This window comes from Plectropomus leopardus, chromosome 22 (assembly GCF_008729295.1).
Source record: "Plectropomus leopardus isolate mb chromosome 22, YSFRI_Pleo_2.0, whole genome shotgun sequence".
Classification (NCBI taxonomy): Eukaryota; Metazoa; Chordata; class Actinopteri; order Perciformes; family Serranidae; genus Plectropomus; species Plectropomus leopardus.
In genome coordinates, this window is record NC_056484.1 from 7,361,748 (window position 1) to 7,384,448 (window position 22,701).

General features: G+C 38.8%; 2 protein-coding genes across 2 annotated transcripts; one reads left to right on the plus strand and one right to left on the minus strand.

Annotated features, from left to right (window-relative positions):
- Positions 1-486: 486 nt before the first annotated feature.
- On the plus strand, positions 487-4,827 carry si:dkeyp-38g8.5 (uncharacterized protein LOC568385 homolog). Its single transcript, XM_042511757.1, has 6 exons — positions 487-592; positions 1,569-1,662; positions 2,060-2,147; positions 2,226-2,256; positions 2,379-2,503; positions 2,545-4,827. The coding sequence occupies exons 1-6, from the start codon at positions 520-522 to the stop codon at positions 2,914-2,916; spliced, it is 783 nt and encodes a 260-aa protein (XP_042367691.1). The 5' UTR covers positions 487-519; the 3' UTR covers positions 2,917-4,827.
- A 455-nt stretch (positions 4,828-5,282) lies between these two features.
- Positions 5,283-20,883, minus strand: epyc (epiphycan). The gene is made up of 9 exons (XM_042511721.1): positions 20,698-20,883; positions 11,660-11,849; positions 10,855-11,292; positions 10,352-10,546; positions 8,698-8,814; positions 8,344-8,502; positions 8,040-8,242; positions 7,289-7,384; positions 5,283-5,498 (listed from the first exon to the last, which is right to left on the minus strand). Exons 1-9 carry the CDS (start codon positions 20,881-20,883, stop codon positions 5,328-5,330), a joined length of 1,755 nt encoding a protein of 584 aa, XP_042367655.1. The 3' UTR covers positions 5,283-5,327.
- Between the last annotated feature and the right edge of the window lie 1,818 nt (positions 20,884-22,701).

A 22,701-nucleotide genomic window follows, 5' to 3' on the forward strand; every position in this document is an offset into this window, starting at 1 on the left:
ACCTATACATGATAAAAAAAGTTTTCCAACTATTAGTTTATACAAATCTTTCAGCTTTGTTTGTATAACTAATTTGAGGAAACTCCCAGTCTGTTTCATACTTCTATTTTATTTTCTATTTTTTATATATTTATTTTTACTTTATTTTTGTTATTTTGTATGTTTTAGTCTGTCTGGTTTGTACCTACTTGTCTTCATTATTTTTGTAATTTTGTGTATTAGCCATTGAATGTACTAGTTTTAAAACGGTTAATAAAATATTAAAACAAAACAAAACAAAACACAACTAATATATTGTAATGCGCTTAAACATCCACAGCGCTGGAGGGCGATGATGAGCTGATTCAGCCGTTTTTCGCCTCCCTGCCCACAGGTCACTGTTAAGCGCCTTCTGTAAAAAAAAAAAAAAAAACAAGCGAAGAAGAATATAGGGTCCTTCTGAAGGAGGAAGTAGCCTTTTCTAACGAAGGGCACTTGATAAAAAAAACTAAAAAGAAGAACGGGAAATACGAAAAAAAAATGGACTTTGAGGATCACGCTTACACCAGCACTACTTATGATAAAGTCAGCCCCGTTGAGTTCACATATAAAAGTAAGTATAGGCGGCAAGAAATGCCATTTTATTTAACTAGCTAACGTATTAAGAGGAGTTAGCTTGGACACTTAGCAAGCTAGCAAGTGGGCTTCACTCCATAGAGAGAGTACTTAAAAAGAGCACTTTCTTTCAGCAATACAAAGTCAATTTAAGGTTATTTAACTCACATTTTTCCAGCCGTCCACCACTGGTACTAAATGTTAGATTATATTTGTTGTGTGGTGTTTGTTTAAATGAGAGCAGACTAACCAACAACAGGTGACAAACCAAAACAACTGACAACTTTGTTGCATTTCTTCCCTTGGGGCAATAATGCAGAAGGTCAATGTTTTTGATATTTATTTATTTATTTATTTTAAAGTTATTTATTTGTTTAACAGACCCCATAGTTTTTGTTTTTTTTTTTTTGTTTTTTTTTTTTAATATAAGCTTGTACCAAATAGTTGAGTTGTCACTCTTCATGGTATTTGTAAAACAGAAAGAGAAAAAAGTTGATATAATATGTAATATGTTCCATTACAGTTCTTTTACAACATCTCAGAAGTAGTGAAATTCATAATATATATTTTTTTTATTAATATATTATCGTCAAATATTTTTTTATTTCATAAAAATAAGCCAAAATGAATCACCAAGTAATCTGTTAATGCAATGCAATTAATCAAATCATGAGTTTTTTTTTTTTCTCCTTTGTGACATTAAACTGAGTATCTTTGGTTGTGGACAAAACAAGACATTTGAGAATGTTATTCTGAGCTTTTGGAAATACTGATTGATATTTTTCACCATTTTCAGACTTTTTAAAACCCAAACAACTACCGATTAATTGAGAAAGTATACAACATATAAATCAACAATAAAAATAACTAAATGCAGACAAATGCAATGTCATTCATGTTGAGAATTGTGGACTGTCATCTCCAGCCTCCATGCATTCTTTTCTAATTATTTTTCTCTCCCTGTTTTCTTTTAGTGTCTGCAAGCGAGATTAAAGAGTTTGTGAAGCTGAGGGTTTCAAATAATTACCTCTTCTCTGGAAAAAGAAATACTTCCATGTGTGCATGGAGGTATGCCAGCAAGTTAAAGCTCTGAGAGAAATTACTGTGTGAAAATATAGAAAAATGTTTACATATGCAGGTACATGAATAGGAAGTATCATACTGGAAAATAATGCACTCAGAGCTATAAATATACATATTTCCAAGTCTGAGGGGCATGCACGTGCGTCTGCGTTTATAGAGCAGTCAAAAGAAACGGCCTCTCTCTGAAATGTGTAGTTTATAGTTGTGTAGTTTGTGTGTGTAGTGCAGCTTTCAGTCCACTTGAATTACAATATGCTTGACATTTATTTGGGATTTTTGTCCAATGACGCCAAAATAAAACTGCCTACATCAGCTTTAACTTAATAAATCAAAACTTAAACCTTAATGTTTTTGTGTGCTTTTAATAATTATGTTTTTTTAGGGCCATCTTGAAACATATGGGCTTGCAACACAAGATGACTCATATTCAAGCATCCAAAAAGTGGGAAAACATGAAGAAGAGATACAAGGTCAGTTTAATCAATCCCATTTATTAAGCATTTTGACATTTTCATTCTTGATTCATTGTTTTCTCTCTTCTTCATCAGGACCTAAAGAACCCTCCAGAATGGGATGAAGGTGTTCCCTGATGTGTGGCCTTATTTCAATCTGATGGATGACGCCATGGCGGGTCGGCTGGAAGGCAACGCCCCATCCTTAAGGCCATCCCCAACAACGGCGATATCTCATCCATCTCCCAGCCCAAGAGGAGGAAGGTGTCCATGGAGATAAACTGCCCTGGCCTTCGTTAGCAGGTGGGCCGGAAGTTGAGATTTCCCTGAATGAAGATGAGGACGAGGAGGAAGGCCAGGAAATAGGCCGCACCGTTCTTGAGAAGGAGCACGGGAGGATGACTGACAGCGAAAGACTGTGATGGAGAGGGAGAAACAGGTGATGGAGAGGGAGCGGCTGGTGATACAGAGGGAGAGAGCGGTGCTGGATCGAGAGGTTGCCGCTCTGGACCGAGACCGAGCCCCGCTGGAAAGAGAGCGGGCGATGTTAGAGAGAGAAAGGGCGGTGATGGAGAGGGAGAGGGCGGTGATGGAGAAGGACAAAGAAGCTGTGAACAGGGAGCGGCTGGCTCTGGAGCGAGAGAGAGCCAGACTGGAGAGAATTTGTGCACCTAAAGAAAGGACTGAGGAGGTCACAGAGGACGGCAACAACGACAGCGACACAGACATAGTGGACAGGAAGGAGCGATTCCTCATTATGTTTGAAAAACTTGTTGAAAATTTTTGATTAATTGTCTCTTTCTGCACAAAATCTTCCCCAAAGAAACAGAGTTCTTTGCAGTTTCCAGCTTGGTTGCATCTGCATATTAGAGGTCGACCGATTATTTTCTGCCGATAGGACGCTGTACAAACTGATGTTATCCGCAGAACTAGCCTCCGAAAGTGGGTTATGGCTGTTCAGTTCAATTTCTTTTTCAAATTAAAAGCTGCCATTTCAAAATAAAGACCTCTACTGTTTCATACACTGTTCAGCCATGTACTAGGTTTTGACCTAATCCTGTTTTTAAGATCCGACAATATTCTTAATACAGTGTATTCCACTTTGGTCTTCCAGATTAGGCCCTTTTCTGAATTTAGCATTTTCTCATTAAGACGAGGAATTAGCTGCTATTATTGGTATTATCTGGACTTGCATACAGCGCATTCAGAATATGCGTCTCAATTTGGGTTTTTACTGCGGTTTGCAACACTTAGCCTTTCACCTGTTTACAATCAGCTCTGTGTGTTGTCATGGAAATGTTGTACACAGATCAACTAGGCGACAGTTTGCAGCACTGCGGTAGAGATGTATGATCGAAAGAAAATCCCACATTTTTGGTCAAAAGGAGACAAAGTTCAGCAGACTAACCATTTTTGAATATTGTGTGTGTGTCCCATTCATATCATTCTGTGTCCCCTCTCTAAATTCAGACCTGAATGCAGTGTAGATGAGTTTTTTCCCCCTCTGCAGCAGTTTGAGGAGTCTGGGTTATGGGTTGAATAGTTGATCACTTGATCCAATCAGAGCTGATCAGATCAGATCGATGGATGAGAGGAACATCTGCTGCAGAAAGTTTCACTTTCACCGTGCCTGATGTTCTGCTGCTCCATCTGTGCCCAGATTATGCTCTGTGCTCCGAAAGTATGGTGCAATGAATATTAAAACAGTATCCAATATCACTCCGAATAGACATTTCAACTCCAAAAATATAAAGTCACTCTTGCCATTCTACCGTTTCATATTTTGACATGATAAATGACGCATAAAGGGACATTTATCAGGACTATGCTTGACTGACTGTAAAGGGGAATATTAGTAGAAAAGTTGTTTTAATTAGCCATGTAAACAGCTTGATATAAATAAACCCTAGTATTTTGAGCATATAATAAATTGAGTGACTGAGAAAGTATTTTTAAGTATTTCAAAAACACAAAATGAAACAGAAATACTACAAATTAATAGGCTTTTCCCCCTTCCAAACTATTGCTATGATATCGGCCTTAAAAAATGTATAATCTGTTGACCTCTACTGCCTATCATTTATATCAAAATGCACATTAAGCTTCACCTATTAGTTGTCAATGAAAACGTTGAGCCACTCCGGGTTCGGAGAGGTCTTCAAAACAACTTTATTCACTTGTGGTTATTCCATACAGAGCAGACAATAGCAAGCTATTAGCATTATTCTTAACCCCATCCACAATCAAAATCAACAACCCACCCCTCCCAAATCAAACAAAAGTCTTTATTTGATCGACTCCAGACATTAGAGTCTTTGCTATTGTGCACGGTTAAAACATCACCTTGTGAAATGTAATATACCAAATATTGCAGTTCATGTAAAAAATCTTTTTTTTCAGAATATATATTTTTTATATTACAGTACAGACTTTACAACAAATGATTGTGTTTAAAATGCGTCTTTTATTGCATTAGATACTCAATTTACCTTTCATTAAGCTCCAGCTTCAATAAGTTTATGCTAGTATACATTTCCAAAAAAAGTGTTAGATTTGTCATTAAAATTAATATTATTATTTTTACAAAACAAACATATTTAAACAATGTTACTGGTTGTTATTTCTCTGCCAGTTGTGAACAGACACTAAACAGACACATGCATGCCATGTGAGGGTTTTTAATAAACTGATTTCTCCGAATGCCATCGATTGTTTACTCTCAATCAAGTTGCGGAACAGTTTGGCTTTTGTGAGAGTGTGTGTGTGTGTGTGTGTGTGTGTGTGTGTGTGAGTGTGTGAGTGTGTGAGTGTGTGTGTGTGTGTTTGTATGTGTGTGCACATGCATTTATGTAGGTAAGAGAGTGACAGTTTGAGTGTGTATGCATGTTGCACCTGGCATAAGAATCTAGAAAACAGGAAGAAGTAGAGCTAGCAGTGTATATGTGCTTGAACACCAGAATCTGACTAGGAAAGTTAATTGTTTGCGGATGTTTATGAAACATAAACATTCACAGCGTTTTAATGATCCGTAGTAAATGTCAGCAGCATGTATGATAGTTTGTAATTTATAGAGTTTTGTGATAAACGGTATGCATGTCTGCGTGTGTGGCTTTTGTGTGTCAATATGTACAAAGATGTGTGCATGTGGTTGTATTTGTGGGAGTCAGTGTGCAAGAGTGTAGGTATGTGTCTGTGTGGTTAAACGAGATCCCCGATGGGTATACGGGGCAGGCAGATGTAAGCCTGTGGGGTCCTGCTGAGGTTGATGGGGTTGCCGTCCAGACGGATGTCCTCCAGTGCGTTCCTGATGTAGTTGAAATCTTTCAGGTTGCAGAACGTGTCCTCGTGCATCATTTGAATATTGTTACGCTGCAGCCGGAGATAGAGCAGGACACAAAATTAAATCTCCATGCATAATATGCTTTGATAAAATGAATCATAATGGAGAAACTGAATCAAGGGATTGAACAAACTGATGACCCCTGAATAAGTGATATGTGTTTTGGATTTTAATGCCATCTTTGTTATATGAAAATAACAGTACTGAACAATTGATAAACTTTACAATTAACCCGAATAGTGAACGCAATAACTGCAGGAAGTTTGTGCAAAATTAGCTTTTGGATGAATTCCAAGCAGATTATTTCAATTTCAATGATCATACTTATATAAATCATACCTAATAGGCTTCTATTTTTGACCACTTGAGTGTTTTATTTTCCCTGACACCTGGTCATTTTTCTTTTTTATCAGCTGTTTGGTTGTTTTAAATGGCAAGGTGAGGCTGTTCAGCAGATCTGAGGGCTCTGTGAATGTAGTTTCTGTTCAGGTCTTCACTCTATGTTTATCCTCTGAGATTTATAAGTCTATATCTTAAATAGTATATAATATCTATATCTTAAAAATAACAATTTCATTTAGTTTTCTTCACAGAAATGAATCAAATGCTGAGAAATGGGCCTACTGTATAGATTTTTAAAGTTTTCTTATATAAATTAAAATGTCCAAATGTTGGCATTGTACATTCCTGCACATCAGATATGTAACAATTGCACATTATTATGTTGCAGATGGTGGCACAAAACCACTTGGTTATGATGAGGAAAAGACCATGTTTTGACTTGAAATGCTCCTTTTTGGGGGCACAATTCTGCCTAGAAATGCAGCAATGTCGCTGTAAAAAAAAACAGCCACTTTTTTCTTGTGAAGCAGAAGCTTTGAAGCTTTGATGACTCCTCATGGGGGTCAGGACGTCAGGTTGGGGACCAGTGAAAAAGAGCATATAGGTACATCAGATATATTTCTGAATGTGAATCTTCTGGTCTTAATTCTCAATTGTTATTTGAAACATTTATTTATTTTTCTTGAGGGATTTCCAGCAGAAATTCATCTACTTCTAAAGTGCATGGAGTAAAGCAAAAGTCTGAGGAGGTAAAGTATATTTTGAAGGGCTTCAATATCAATAGGTTTGAAAACCTGTGTCAGCAAAAACAAATCCTGACCCTATTTTATAAGGTTTCAGTGTTTTCTGTGAGTGTGTGTTTTTTAAAAGCTTTAAAGGGTTTTTATAAGAAAGCTGCTAAAGCGTGCTCATAGAGGCACGCAGCAGAGGGCCATCTGGAATCAGACCACGCTGCGACCAATGATTTGCCCTACATTGGACATACAATCTAACACATGAGCTAGAGGTGACTCCCATTTGTGTCTTTTTGGGGGAAATAAATAAATATATTTTGTTTCTTGAGCTGTTCAGTGATGAGAGCGTGCAGCTTCTGTGTCAAGCAAACACCAGAAAGGATTTCTCTGTCTAAGTCAGCTACTTAAAGGCTGAGCACACTCCCATGATCCTCTCACACAGGTGTCATCAATCACTTGGCCTGATTAGCCTGCTGGTGTGTGTGTGTGTGTGTGTGTGTGTGTGTGTGTGCTGACTGTGTTGCACCAATGTTTGGTGACATGAGCAACATGAGCAAAGGTCTAATCAGACCAAAGTTGAAACACCTATGTGGTGAACAGCACCTGCAGTTTATTATTCCCGATTTCCCTCTCAGTTGCCTTATTTTTTATATATATATTTTCAATGGATCAAATTAAAACCATAAAGGGCAATTTCCTGTTGACCAGTGTAGTGATAGGACATGAGGCCAGAGCAGATGTACCTGTAGGTGTAGAGATCGCAGGCTGTCTGGTAGAGGCACGGGGATGTAGTCAATATGGTTGTCTGTTAGGTACAGGTACAGCAGGTCCGTCATATCCTGTACAAAAAAAAGAGAATATAAAAATTATGATTAGCTCAGGCCTGAGGAAACACATTAAGGCACATATTTTAAATGTTATGGTAATCTGAAAAGTCAAAGCTTTTGCCACATTTAGACATAAAACAGATAGATAGATAATCCATCATATTTCAAAATTAATCGCTCATTTTGACAATTTTGTCAAGAAAAATCTCATATTAAAGGTAGTGGTGGTCTGGTCTGTCTACCAACTCAAAGTGTTTTTGATGATATTGGGAATGAGACTCAACAACCAGTTACTGACAACAGATAATTTTGTTGGTTTGAAGTTGTGTTGTTAAGTATCAAAATCCATTGTCTACCAAATGTCTCATGCTGATTTCATCTTGACGTTGGATACCAATATTTAGTCATAAGGTATGGGGAACAAAATTCACTGTCTTCCTAATGTCTCATACCAAAGTCATCTAGATGATAAATAATGACATTTAGTTGTAAGATATGGAGAACAAAACCCAACGTCTACATCATAATGTTAATAATCTTTAGAATAATCGATAACTTAGTCATAGATTCATCCACTAATTGAAAAAACAATCATTAGATACACTTCTGACATCACACTGACATCTGGAGCCAGCTGGGTTGGGTTTGGGTGCGTAACAGTACGTACTTTGAACGCCTCGTTGTGAATGCCCTTGGTGCCGATGTTGTTATGGCTGGCATCGATCAGACTCATGGTCTCTGGGAGAGCAGGCAGCTGTGAGATATGGTTTTCTCGAATCACCAGCTCCTCCAGCTCAGGTAGACCCATAAATGCTTTGTCGTCGATGGACCTTATCTCATTGGCGGTTAAGTCGATCCTCTTCAGCTTGCCTTGAAGGAAGCAACAACAACAAAAAAATCAAACACCAAAACTTTTTGTTTGGCTCCGAATATCTCTGGACCAATAATTATACATTTTCATTCAAACATACTCATGTTTGCGAAGTCAGACTTGTTGATCTTGGTGATTCTGTTGTAGCGAGCGTAGAAGTGAGTGGTGTCTTTGGGAAGAGGTGGAACACTATCCAGCTTCAAGTCGTCACAGTAGACCGAACCACCGAGGCACGTGCACAGCAAGCAAGTGGGCATACCTGGAGCACATGGATAAGAAGAAGGAGACGAAGGGAATAAAGTATAAAAAGGAAGCGGTACAAAGTACTTCAGAGGACAGCTGGTAGTTAATGGAATCAGCCTCTAGAAATCCACAGTGTTCTATCAAATCAGGATTGGGGATATTGGGGTTTGTTGAAATTTCTTACTCCCCTCTCTGAATATTAAATACTGACCTGTCCTGTCAATCACAGGCTCATCGGGCTCGTCAGGTTCGCCAGAGCTCACTGACCCTTCTACACCGCCAGTACCCTCCTGAGGGGTTTCTGGTGTAGTCGGAAGCAGCCCCTCCTCTTGTTAGAGACAAGATTAGGTGTTAAAGAAACAGGTTAGATCAGCATGGACGAAGAACACAAAGTCTGGCAATCAGTAGCCACTGTTTGCCGCAGTTATAAGTCACACACAGTATATTAGCAGTGTTAACTAAAGTGTTTATGGCATTTAACTGATGAATGAGAGTTAAATGAAAATGGCTTTTTGGTGGTTAATAACACAAAATGTGAGCTGCTGAAGGGTCACAATGATATGCTTGTTAGGAAAGAACAAAAAAAAAAAACAGTTTTTGGGGAAGCCAGTTCAAATTGGTTTCAGTTCTATCAATAGTGGGCTTCAAGGCTAAATATCAACAGTGGACTGCATATAAAAATAACTACAATAACTAAAATAACTCAACGCTGACATTCAATTTCACACAAGACACAAACAGTGGTCTCTTGGGTCAGATTCCTGTGTTTGCTTGACCGATCCTTCCATGGTAAATTATGAGGAAAAATGTACTGGCAAAATGTCAGGTGAGGTAATATAAGGAGGGATACAGTCCACGGAGTGAGTAACATGATGGATAAATAGATTAAGCACAGGACTGACGCACAGGTGACTTGAGTTTAAATCTTGTGTGAGTGAAAAGGTGGGTTTCCATTACAGATTTGTGCAAAAATTAAGCGATATTTCTGAAATGTTGATAAAACACAATTGCGAGATGACTGTGTTTCCATTGAGAGGTGTTCGGCAACTTCTCCTCTCACGGTAACGTTCCAAGAAGCATGGCGATGGATGTTCAAAACATCAGCAGGTTTATTTCTATTGCAGCCATGCATTAGCCGTCATTATTTCCAATTGAAGGTGACGTAGGCGCCCCTTATACGTGGGAGCGGTTACGTATGAGGGATTTCTGGGAGGTGATAGTCCATGATTTTACAGAGGAATTGTGGAATCAAAACTTCTGGATGATCTGCTCAACTTTTAGGGGTTATGCAATGCAATAACACCTCTTGCAGCGCCTGCTGCATCATACCCAAAGGAGCCAGCAACAAGCGCATAGCCATAGCATCATGTGACCTATAAAAGCAAAAAAACTTTTTCCATTGGAGTTTTGTGAAATTTGCCTTTTTTTAATCACCTGTAATACCACCTCATGTGTTTCCATTAGACGTATTTTATATTTGCAATTTCAATTTGCGCAATTTGAGGGTTAATGGAAGCCTGCCTCATATTGGCTTTATATTTTAAAACTTAGTTGACTTATTCTTAGTTTTAGGATGCATAAAGATAAAGAATGCAGACTGTGAACAGAAACGTCGTATTTCAACGTTGCTGGGACGCTCAGGAATATCCACTTGAGTGTAAATTGCCACATTGGCTATTTACACCAGGGTGCAAATAGCATTGTTGGATATAGACACTTGGGTGCTAAAAGCCTAAAAAGATTCATTGGCCCAGCTTTGGCACTGGCACCTTGTTTTTGGTATACTTTTTGACGTGTGAGGTATGGGCTTTGGTTTGTTACTTGGCCTTTAACATATCTCACACAAGTCTGGATTAGATACTGACCTTCTTCAGTGTCAGGGACCAGAGTTACCTCAGGGACCTCTGTGTCTCCAGAGCCAGAGACACCAGAAGCCCCAGAGGATCCAGAGAACCCTAAGTCTCCAGAGGCCCCTGAGGTTCCTGAAGCTCCTGAGAACTCCCCTGAAGCACCCGATGCCTCGCTAGGGGTAGGCTCGGGAATAAGGGGCAGTTCCTCCTCTTGTTAGAGCCAAGGGTTGAGGTTAGGAGACAAGATTAGGAAGGTGGAGGGGTGAAATGGACAATCAGTCAACCCATTAATATATCACACTCACACATTTTAGATTAGACAGGAAGTTAGGAGAACATTGATCATGAGTAACACAATACAATGGCACAGAATAGGACAAAGATTATAAGCAAAATCAACATTTAACTACTTTAAAAAGGATGCAGTTAAATGGAATTAAGACAATGAATCAACATAAATCACATAGAATAAGATTATTTCTGCACAGACCAAGACACAGAGTGGCATCTGTACTAACCTCCAGATATCAATGTTATCCCTGAGTCACCGGACTCACCAGAGTCCCCAGAAAGCCCAGAGGCTCCTGAGATCAAGAGATCTCCAGAGAACCCAGAACCAGACTGGTCCCCAGAGCCCAGGGGGAATTCAATAGCAATTCCGGAGCCAATGTCCCCGGAGGCTCCAGAAATATCCCCGGATCCCGAGAGATCCCCAGATATCAAGAGATCCCCAGATAACAAGAACTCCCCAGATCCCCCAGAGCTGAGGAGCTCCTCAGAGGCTCCAGAGATCAGGATGATATCACCAGAACCCCCAGAGCCACCAGAGACCAGTATGTCCCCTGATCCTCCAGACCCAGAAGCCCCAGAAGCTCCCGAGGCCCCAGACTCAACGGAGCCCCCAAAATCCCCGGACACATGAAGGATGTCAATGGGCGTCAGACGCAGCTCCACCTCTTGTTAGAGACAAGATTAGGTATTAATAAACAGACACATGAAATGGATCAAAACCTGATTGGTTTGGAGCTCACAGTGATGATTGGGTTAAGTAGTCGATGACAAATGGACACAGTGGTTGAAAAGTACACATTTAACCATTAACAGCGAGTTAAATGGAACACATGCACATGTAAAAGATGATTGTTTAAGTTAGAGACAATACGTTTAGAGAGTAGATTAGTCTATCTTTGTTTAGGATGGTTTTCGTCTTTTTGGCTGCTTTTCTCGCTCCACGGGCCCCAAGAAGAGCAAGGCCTTCCCTTAAACCCAAAGAACTTTGGATATGAGGTGACTCTATGTTTATGGGTGTGTGCTTTTTCAGACCTTTCTGTGTGTCTGGGCCCATGAGAACCCCAGATCCCCCTGAACCCTGAGGGATGAGCTGCGGTGTTAGGGGCAACTCTTCCTCTTCTCCCTCTTCTTCCTCCTCCTCCTCTTCTTCTACTTGTTCTTCCAGCGAGGCCTCGGGTACAGGGTAGCTGTAGTCAGGTGGGGCCAGTGTTCCAATCTCTATCTGAGGGAAAGACAGCAGCAGTCAGTGAAAAATCTTTGACAGTTTGAATTGAGATTGAGCATCAGAAAATAATGATGGTTAAAACTGAATGAACACATCTTATTAAACGACTCCTTTAAGTGTCTGGTATGTACCAGGGCGGGCAATAAGTGCCCATGAATCCCTAACTTGACTTAAATCCCTGACTCATTGGGTACTTCTTATGCTGCCTGCTACGTTGAGTGAATGAGAAGTGATTAAATTGTATTTGAGACGAGACCTCCAAGAAAAATGGTGAATTAATTTACTCCTTGGATTGTCATTCTTCCAACCTCAGTGTGTTCATGTACTTTAAGTTGTAATGTTGAAACATAATGAATGCTACAAAGAGGAAGCGCTCATACAACATGTTGATAAGGAGGATCAAAGAAAATAGATCAGGTGAGTCAGGAAACATGACTTGGAGCTCTTTTCCCAGATTATTCCAACACCAGCACAAGGCTGCGGCAGTAAGTGGGGTGTCTTGCCCCTCATAGAACGACACAACGTTGGTTAGTGACATTTCTCTAACATTGTATTAAACTTACATAACTTTCCTATAAAAAAGAAGGACGTTGAATCTATGCTTGAAAGGCCAATCCATATTTATTAATAAACACGTATACATGACTGGTTATGAATTGACGATAAGTTTTGAGGTGTCACTAGCTGTCAAACATGCATGCACTATAAGTGTCGCGGAAAAACACACTGTATTTTACAAGAAATATTAAAACATCAACCACAGTGTAAGGTCTGTATTAGTCTGTGTAAAACCCAAAACTAGTCAAAATAAGCACTTTACTGTATGTAGGCATTATTTTTTGCTAAACCTGATTGCTAATTTTCCAAGATGAAAGCTGCCTTTATCCTGACACACGGAAAGTAAAGGCCAAGACCTTTTGGTCTTTCAAAATAAAATAGTTAACCTAGACATTTCAATGCTTGGTTAACTCCAAGATGCACACTCAAATATTTTTCAGGTAATTTAACAGAGTGTGTGGAGAGTAGCAATTTGCCCAAAACAGCACGGCAATGACAGATTTCATTAATGAACAACCAGAGTCCTGACTCTGAAAAATACTGCAAATCTTATTGTTACAACTATCATATCAACAGAAACATTAATAAATTAAAGCTTGTGTAAGTACAATAACACAACACCAGCACCAATGTCTTTTTATATCCCATTTACCATTTAGTCCATCACAGGCAAAAGTATTAAACGTGTCCGTTATGCAACTTTCATCTATTCTGTCTACATGTCTAATCGCCAAGGATGTGCAGGACAAGACATTTTAAGTGCTAAGTAAAAAAACGAAAACAAAAGACCTGAATTACAGTTGTAGAATTTGGCATTGTTATCCGGTGAGTTGAGTACATTTGGATTCAGAAAATAGAGAACGGATTGATGGACCTAACACAGACAAAACGTTTATCATCACTTCCCAGTTCTTCTTTTTGTCTCTCTACTGTGACAGATGCAAAACTGTCAAAAGGTAAACACAGAATAAAGAAAATCCAACAACAGGAGAGGGTGACGCGGTTCGACTGCCACATAGATCAAAGATCAAAGCAAGAGCCATAGTGACAATCAGCATCTCTACCACTAGATGACAGCAAAATGCACAGATTTAAATATCCAGAAAAGGCAGCAATCACCACTCAGATGCAACCATTTCTGTGGTGCAGACGCCTGCTGGTGACCACAGTGATAACTGTGATGAACTTTTTTTTCACTTGCCTCCAACCATTAGCACTCTCTGAATGTACATCTGTATATGAAATGTGTTTGCCATAACAAATCGACAGAAATTGTGCCATCTAATGTGCCAAAAGTAAAGTAACTTTCCTTTTTGACTTTATATGGACCCTGTAAGGAGCTCTCTTAATCTCATTGCTTTAGAGGGAGCAATAGAGGACTATCAGTGACGTTTTGCAAAGAAACATTCACAGCTGCAAACATGCTGGCCTACTTGCTTAATGTCTGCACATCATCATCATCATCATTAACCATTGTTTCTTCAGGGAAAACAGAGCCTTGAGGTCCTTTACAGCAATTCCCTGAATTTATATTCAAACAGGCTAGAAGGATAGATAATATTTGATAACAACCACAATATTACAATGAAAAAATCCATAAGAATAAATCAATAACTGGCAGTGATGTCTGTCAAGAATAAAGAGCAATAACAACTGTAAAATGACAAGAAAAGTTGGATGCTCGTATCTTCATAAAAGTGAATTAGGTATGAATCATACTTTTGCGTCTATCGGGTATCAATATTTTTGCATAATTCGTGATGAAGATTCAGAAAAATAGAAATAAAAAAACCCAACCTGAAACAAAACATTATAGAGAATCTCCAAAAACTTTAACCCAACTTGCATTGTATAGCATTTTATAATTTACATATTTTCTGCAGCACATTGCATGGTGTTATCAACTTGTTTGTACTCAGTTTTGTGGCCTTTGACAAAATGTAGAGGGTACATGCAAGGACTAAAGCTCACAACCACTCTAACTTCTCTACCTCATTTCATAATATCAAATTACTTTCAAAACAATGGCTTAGCAGCATTTAAGGTTTATGTTGGGAAATAAATTAAAAGAAATCTCCGCCAAACCAACTAAAAATTACAGTGCTTTGTGGTTCCTTCATTAAAAGCTTCAGGTATATCCATCTGGGATTATAATTGCATATACAGCTGCTGCAGTTGCTGTTTCATGTTTGATCAAACGTGCAGTTCTGTCATTCTCCAGACGAGGGCAATGAACCTCCACACACTGCCACAGGTAATACCTGACACCCTCTCACGCCCAACACGGCTGACTCAACCCTCCAAAAAGGGAATGGTCCTTGTGGAACCAAGACACACATGGTAGCTGCAAGAATCTATACTTTCAGCTTCTTTCAGCTACAGTAACCTGATGTCAAAGAGGTATCAGAAATGAACATTTTCCAGCACAATAAATCAAGTCAAAAGGCTTTAAGTTAGTTAGAAGAACTGTAACTGAGCAAAGGTCATGCAGAAACTTAAAATGCAGCAAAGAAGAACTGCCCAGTCACATTTTAAAGCCTGGCAGAGACAGAGTTTGGGATACAACAAGGTCGGCCTTTGAAAAGTCTTGCACGTAGAGTTTGCTCGCTGCAGCTTTTTCCTTCATTTCCCCCTTTCCCCAAAGCAAACATATACACCCGAGGGGAAAGAAGAGGCGAAAGGCTGGCAACCGAAATACTGAAGAAAAAAAAGCTCTGGAAACGGCATGGGAATACAGAATGCACAGGGAGAGACGCTGAATGTGAGCATCAAGCCGATGCCAAATGTTATGTTGCTGCTGTAGCATATAGTGTATCAATCAGTAGGTGCATTCAGCACAGTAAAGTCTCAGACTAAATCTTTACAAAAAATCCTTATAGTGGTTCCCCAGCTGCATCTTAACAAACAAAATGACAGAGTTATTTGCTAAAGTATTGATCACCTATCTTATGATTCATCTCCAGATACTGCACAGCATGCACAATATCAAGTTAATTCATAAAGTCCAGTGAAAAAATTTTGAGTCACGTCTGGTTAGAGTGAATGCCAACAAAATCTCTGCCCTTTAACCCTAACCCTAACGTTTTAACCCAAACCTAACCCGCACCTAACTTAACCCTTAGTTCAACACTTTGAGAAATTCAGTTGTTTGCTTTCTTGCGAATAGTTAGATGAGAAGATTGATAACACTTAAGTCTGTACAGTGAAGAAAAACGTGGGCGCAGGCTCTTAGGAAATGCCCATTGACTTACATGGTGAAAGAGACGTCTGTAAATCAGTGGATACATTTTTTAATACTGACAAACCCTGTGAAATTACTTGTTTTACTATTAGGATTTGATTAGTTTATTATGATAATATTTGGAAAGTGTTGAATCATTTTATCCCCATTCAGGTTAACGGAGCCCCAAACTGGGAGATAGCCGTTGGAAGTCACTAGTGGTCTTATTTTATGGGACCAACAGTGTGGAAGAAATGCCAATAATCCAGGCAATTTTATACGTGCTAGGTAAACTGTCATAAGAGTGAATTGGGCCCCACCTCCAGTTTTCTTTATACATCCATGCACAAGCCAGAGGAACTTCCCAAAGTCTGTTTGTCCACCGTGTTGGTTTTACACTTTGTTTTTTGTACGGATTAAACAAACAAGATATATCCTGTTAATTAGTGAAATTTAGAGGTGCTCATTGACAGATTTTGTTACCTTTGGGCCAGTAGTGTACCCAGAAAATTTTCATAGAGGTGGCCAGATAGGTCCACTGAAAATCTAAAGTATGGCACACCAAAACTAAAGAGATTCAAAAAAAGACACGCACATCCTTTAGTGGGTGCTGGATCCAAAATAAACCAAAATGTGAAAAAATAGAGGTCTGCACACCGGGGAGCTCCTCTTAAAGGATTTTATTCCTTGAAAATAAGTGACGTTTCGAGCCAAAACGCTCTTCCTCAGACGTTTTGAGCCAAACGTCACTTATTTTCGCAAAATAAAATCCTTTAAGGTGAGCTCCACTGGTGTGCAGATCTCTATTTTTTCACACCAAAACTAAAAGCCATAACTGAAATTCAGGAATCCTGTCATTTGGTTGTAGTGTAAAGCCTAGTTGAAAACTTTTCAGTATTAGAGTTAAGGAATGACATACTGATATAAACTGTTTTAAGGCATCTTTTGATGGCTAAGAAACAACTTTGTTGCTCCATGTAGACATCCAATCCAGCCACTACTGCACATAAACAACATATGATATACTGAACTTTAGTCTTCCTGAACTGTAATACACACTGTGGGAAATGGCGAAATTAGTTTTAGGACCTTGCTGCTCAGTGGGAGGATGTTTCCTTTGAGTGGGTACAAACCTGATGTCAGAAATTTGAATCAACCACTACCCTAAAAAAATGCTGTAAGTCGAAAGAACTTGACACCTTTAAGAAACTCTTTAAAGGTGACAACATTGTATCAGGGTGGCCGTGGCCCCACATGGCCACCCACCTCTTGTTGGCACCAATGCTTTGGATAGAGAACGGCTAATCGTTTTCCCTGTTTCAAGCCTTTACACTAAGCTAAGCTAACTATAGATTTATATTTAATGCCCAGACATTGCGGACAGAGGTATAAATCTTCTCATTAAGCTCACAGAAAGACAAATACAGGAAAATAATTCCCTAAATTTTCAAGGGACGATATGACTTACACAACATCTACTTACTATGTTCCATAATACAATCCAAATCTGCCACAGCACAAAAGACAGCTTCAGAAGATACCTCTGAGTTTAATATCTGATGTATGTCTTTGGTTCAAAATGCCAAAAGACAGATTTAGGGTCCTGGTGAAACTGAGAGGACGCCTAAATGAATCTAAAATGGGTGATTAAAGCATCTGCAGAAACTTTTGAACGCAGCAGACTGAGGACGATTTGCTTGGATAACATCATAGATGAGCCTTCGCTCCTCTCAAAAGAGACAAGCCCTGAGGAGAAAAGGGAGAAATACCGACAGAGAGCTGGATGTGGAAACTAAAGAGTCAGCATTCCAGAGGCATGGAGCTCATCATCGCTTCATTTCTCCCTTGACATCTGATGTGTGTGTGAATAAAATCCATTTAATCCTCGCTCTTCTTAAGTAACCAGACTATGTGAGGAGCTGCCCTCTCACCTTTAACTGTGTCGTCGACAAAACAAAATATATCAACATGCAATGCTGCAATTATGAATCAAAACTTTCCATTTTTTTCTTTGCAGTATGAACAACAAGATGGAAAAGATTGTAACTGTACAGTTTCATAGACTCCCACAAAAACTTATGCAATGTGCTGTGTCATATCCGGGCTTGTTAAACATCATCAAAGCCATTCCCCTGCAAACTTTCCCACACTGAACACTGTCACATGTCACACTCTGCTGTAAAAGTTTGCACAACAGAATTAAATCCTGTTAAGGCAAAATGTACCTTTTTGCAGTGGTGCATGGAAATAATTAACTGCCTTATATCGTTCGTTCTACTACATCTTGTCATATTTGCTAAATCTGTGTTGGATTGTGGGATTGGTCTGAAATAACTGCAGCGGTGTGAGCGTAATCCACATCAGTTTCAAGTTAAATCGGGCTCAGAAGACAGCTTTTGAGCATCAGATGTGGATGGTCGTGCCATCTTGACATTGCCTTGGCCTAATTTCCGTGTTACAAAGAGGTTTAAACGGGAACATGAAATACGACTAAAGCCTACCATCCCAGTGTGCCCTGCAGACTTGCCACATCACACTCAACTTGAGCTGATTTAAAGGGCACTTCTGGAACCCATCATGCAGCAAGTAACCCTTTCTGCTTCTGTTCTCCAGTCATCTTTTAAGAGCTTTGCTTCTTTGCAAAGTTTGAGCAGAATAAGAAAAGTATTAAAGGAGCAGTTTTTAAGATTTAAGGGGATTTAGTGGCAACTAGTGGTGATAATTGCAGATTGCAACCAGTGGAAACATCTCTAGGTTAAAATTTCTTCAATGTTCAGGAGGTATTTTATCAGAAAAAACAGCAGTGCACACAACTGCAAAGTATATATGACAGCATCAAAAAGATGCACGGTGGAGGTTAAAGTAAATTATATTATTATTGTATTATCATAATATTATCTGTCTTTCTTTTTGGTTTGTCATGCTGAAGATGGCTTGTTAGCTTAAATGTGCTCTCGTCCACGTTTGCCTTAAATAAATAAGTTAAGTCTTGTGAGTCCCAGTGGTATTTTTTCTGAAGCCGAATTATCTGCAGAGATTTATTGCTCTCGGGTAAAAACAATGAATAAAGCAGTTTCACATGACAAATCAATGTTTCTCCTGCACTGTTTGGCACACTGGAGACGGGCTGCTCGCTCAGCACCTGCTAATGTGTGCTAACCTTTTTTCTCCAGTAACTCAAGATCTAGACATTCAGGAGGTTTTTACCTGGAGATGAATTATTCGTCGAGGTCCTCTCCAAAACAAACAGACCCAGATTAAAGCCGGTAAAACACTTAATAAAGCAGTTTCATGTTGAAAAAGTCAGTGTTTTTCCAACACAGCTTGTCGCAGAGGGACTGGTAACTATGGTGAGCCAGTGTCTACTGTAGAAACATGACAGTGCAACATGGCGGACTGCATGGACAAAGGCCTTGTCCCTGGCTCATTCTAAGGTAACAAAAGCACAATGATTCTTATTTTCAGGTGATTATACACTAAAAAAAAACATAGTTATTATATTATATTTAATCTCTGCCAAGATATCCCCCCAAATCCCACACATGGACCTTTAAGTCACAGAGGGCACAGCAGTCCTTGAGTTTGAGCACATAAAGATAAGTACTCGTTTGTGGTGCAGAACCAAAGTTCATATAATTCCAACGTTGAATACACAAAGGGAAAAAAGGCAACAAACAGATCTGTCCATGCTACATTTTAACATTTGATTCTCCATCAGTGCTTCTTTTATTTTTCCTTTTTACCTGTTACTGATACATATATTGTCTTTGACTGAATGTAAGGTCAAGATGATATCATGGAAAAAACTAAATGTTCAGTCGCTCCTTCTATTTTGCACGTATATGAAAACATATCCATCATTGGGGCATAAATATTGTTTGATTTCAAGAATAAAAACATCTCCAGATGCGGAAGATTTAGGCCTGTGAAGACTCTGCTCCATCTAACTTAAATGGTCACTGGCCAAGGTATAAAATAAAATATTTTGGCCACAACAGAGCACAAGCTGGAAAGCTGTTTGTCCATTTTCCAAATTGGCGGCGCTGGTATCAGCAGGATGCCTGTGTGCTCCATAAACCTGGTGACCTCAGTTCAAAACAAGCAGATTGGACAATATTACACCGTAGTGGTTGTGATTTGTTTATTCAGAAGAAAAGATGGACTTCTGAGAATTGTGTCAGCCAGCACGTTTTAAAATGCGAGTTGAATATCACGTAGATGTCATATTATTTATATATTTTTTGGTCTGTCTCTGCAAGTTTTCCCAACCCAGTGGCCAGAATAAATGTTGCACTGTATGTTTCCAAAAACCACAGATATGTAACATTGGTATGCTTTATACTGCGAATATATAAAAACTTTATGTTTCTTTTTGTTTCAATTTTAAATTTGTTATGTTTAGGCACAAAAACTACTCGGTTAGGGTTAGAAAAATCTATTTTTTTTGGCTTGAAATACCCAGTTTGGCAGCAACAAAAATGGCTGGACATTTCCCAAACTCTCTTTAAAAAATCCCATTTGTTGGGTTTGAACAGTGGTCAGCTGCTGTCTGCTGCTTGGACGCTGTCTCACCTAGGTGTTACGGCATCCAACATCCCCTCCTCCAAATGATGAGAAACCCAGCTCAAATATATGTAATCTGAATTATGTCATATGTATGAAAAGCACGAATGTAACATAACATTTACCAATATTTTAGTCTTTTTTCAGCGATCACCCAACTTCTAATGGTTGAAACAAGTGTTTTATACAATAGACTATATTACACCAGCACACTGATAAAAGTAAATGTTCTATATCAATCACATTGGCATGATCCGCCTGATTTACCTGAACTGTCAATTAAAGGTGACCAAATACAAACTGAATCATTATGATCTAGATCTCTAAATCATTGGTTTAAGTATTTAAATAACTGTAATAATGATAATAATAATAATAATAATCAAAATGTCATACTATATTAGGCTTTCCTTTGTAATGACAGTTGGAGTTGTACGATTAAAGGCCAGGGTATGTGAATGTTTTGGCGAAACTTGTTTTTTTTTGACCGATGCAGTTTCTTACCTGAGGATCATCAATCGTCAGCCCGTCTTCATAGTCATACATATCCTGGTTCTCCAAGGTTAAATTGTCTAGATCCACATCATAATTGGCGCTGTCGTATGTGTCCAATTCCGCTTGTCGGGAAAACCTGGGGCTCGCCACCACCGCTTTGAGGACGAAGAGTCCCAACATGAGCCGCACGAGCATCCTCATACTGTCGTCCACCTTGACACGGACACACAGAGACGTTCAGTCAGAGATGTAGTACAGGACATTGCATGAAAGCTAATCCTCCGTAAGGTAAGTTTTCACTTGTTCTCTGTCGTTTTTTATTGTGTATTTTATTGTTGTTTGTCCCATGTAACAAATAAAATGCTAAAATGAAAAAGGAACATTTAGACATGGGCATTTTTGTTTTTGTTTTTAGCATGGCAAGTTCTCTCGGTATTTTAAAAATACATTAAAGACCAATCTTTTTAATCTGGTTTTTAATTTTGAGATATCTCAGTCTTAATTTTGAGTTTTAATCACTGCTTTTACCTTATTTATTTCCTGCTTTTTAAAAAAATATTCTACTGACTTTTCTTAATTTTTTTAATTGTATTTTTTTGAGTCTTGCAAAACTTATGTATAATTGTTTATGTTATCCTTTAAATTGTGTCTGTGTTGTTTCAATTTTGCTATGCGAAGAACTGTGCTGCATGTTAGTATGAGAGGTGCGATAAAGATAAAGTTGAATTATTATACTACTCCAGTGCCAATGCATATGTTGTTAATTACTCAAAACCACTAATATTTTTAACATCACAACTGATAGTTAATCTGAAAAGTTAGAAAACAGTTTTTGTACTTTTACTTAGTACTTTTTGATGATTAAGATGTGTACCTTTAATGTGAATAAAGAGGGTGAAAAACATCAAATTAGAGCTTGTTCATCAAAAAAGTGAACTCGCGGAAAGACAGAGGTCCAGGCTTTGCCCACAGTGTCCTCAAATGCCTCGCTTCCAATTTTATTTTTTACGGTGGACACTTGTAGTGTTGCAGAAAAAAAAATCTCTATAGGCCATCGTTGTAAAAGATGTGTCTGTAAAACTGTCAACAGGACACCTCGAAACTAGGTCAGTTATTGCTTTTTAATGCATAGAGGTTTTATATTTCTAAAACTTTCCTAGGCTGAAAAACAAAAAAAAGCAATTAAAAAAAAAATAAAATGACGTCATCACAATTTAAAGTCTATAAGCCGAGCGGGCAATCAATGGGCCAGCGGGAGAAACACCACTGTGCATATTCAGTAGGTCGCATAACGTGATGTGAGCCCCAAAGAGACTTTTTTGGCGTATGTGCCAAGCGAGCAAATCCATTCGAATGAACAGGCAGCATCCTGTCACCCGGTATCTAGTTATAATTGTGCATCTATGGGCCAGAATTTAGGACCAGCTATGTGTTAATACATAGTTCAGCATACTGTAGGTGCAGTTCAACAAGGCATGTCTTCATGATATCGGCTGTATAATGAGCATACAGTAGTAGCGACCAGGGTTTGACATTGTGTCACATCACTAAGGTCAGTGATTTCATTACTGAGGTGCAGACAGCTCGAGGGACCGAAATATGAGGGCCCCTTGCCTCGCTGCGGCCAGAGGCTCACCGTTAAAGGAAGCAGCCATCTTGGCTCAAATCAGTGCTCGTCTGTGGCGTGTCAAAGGTCAGAAGTCAGAGTTGATCTGATAAGGAACCATGGGTAAGTTTTCATCAGTCTGCAATGTTGAACACTTCTGAGAAATCTAGTTTCCGCTTGAAGGATTTTTGGATTTAAATGTAGTTAAAGCAGATTCTGGGTTGCTTCTTTTCCAATAAAAAACTATTAAAGCTGCATTTTCTGTTTTTGACTTGAATTAGTTTCTCCATTCACATCCAAAAAGGCTTGTTGCAAAAATTCTTGGCTTCAAACTTGAAATGAGTTTGCAGACAAGAGGCTCTTTTCTATCTGAATATAAAATTAGCATGTATGATTTTGGGTGAAGA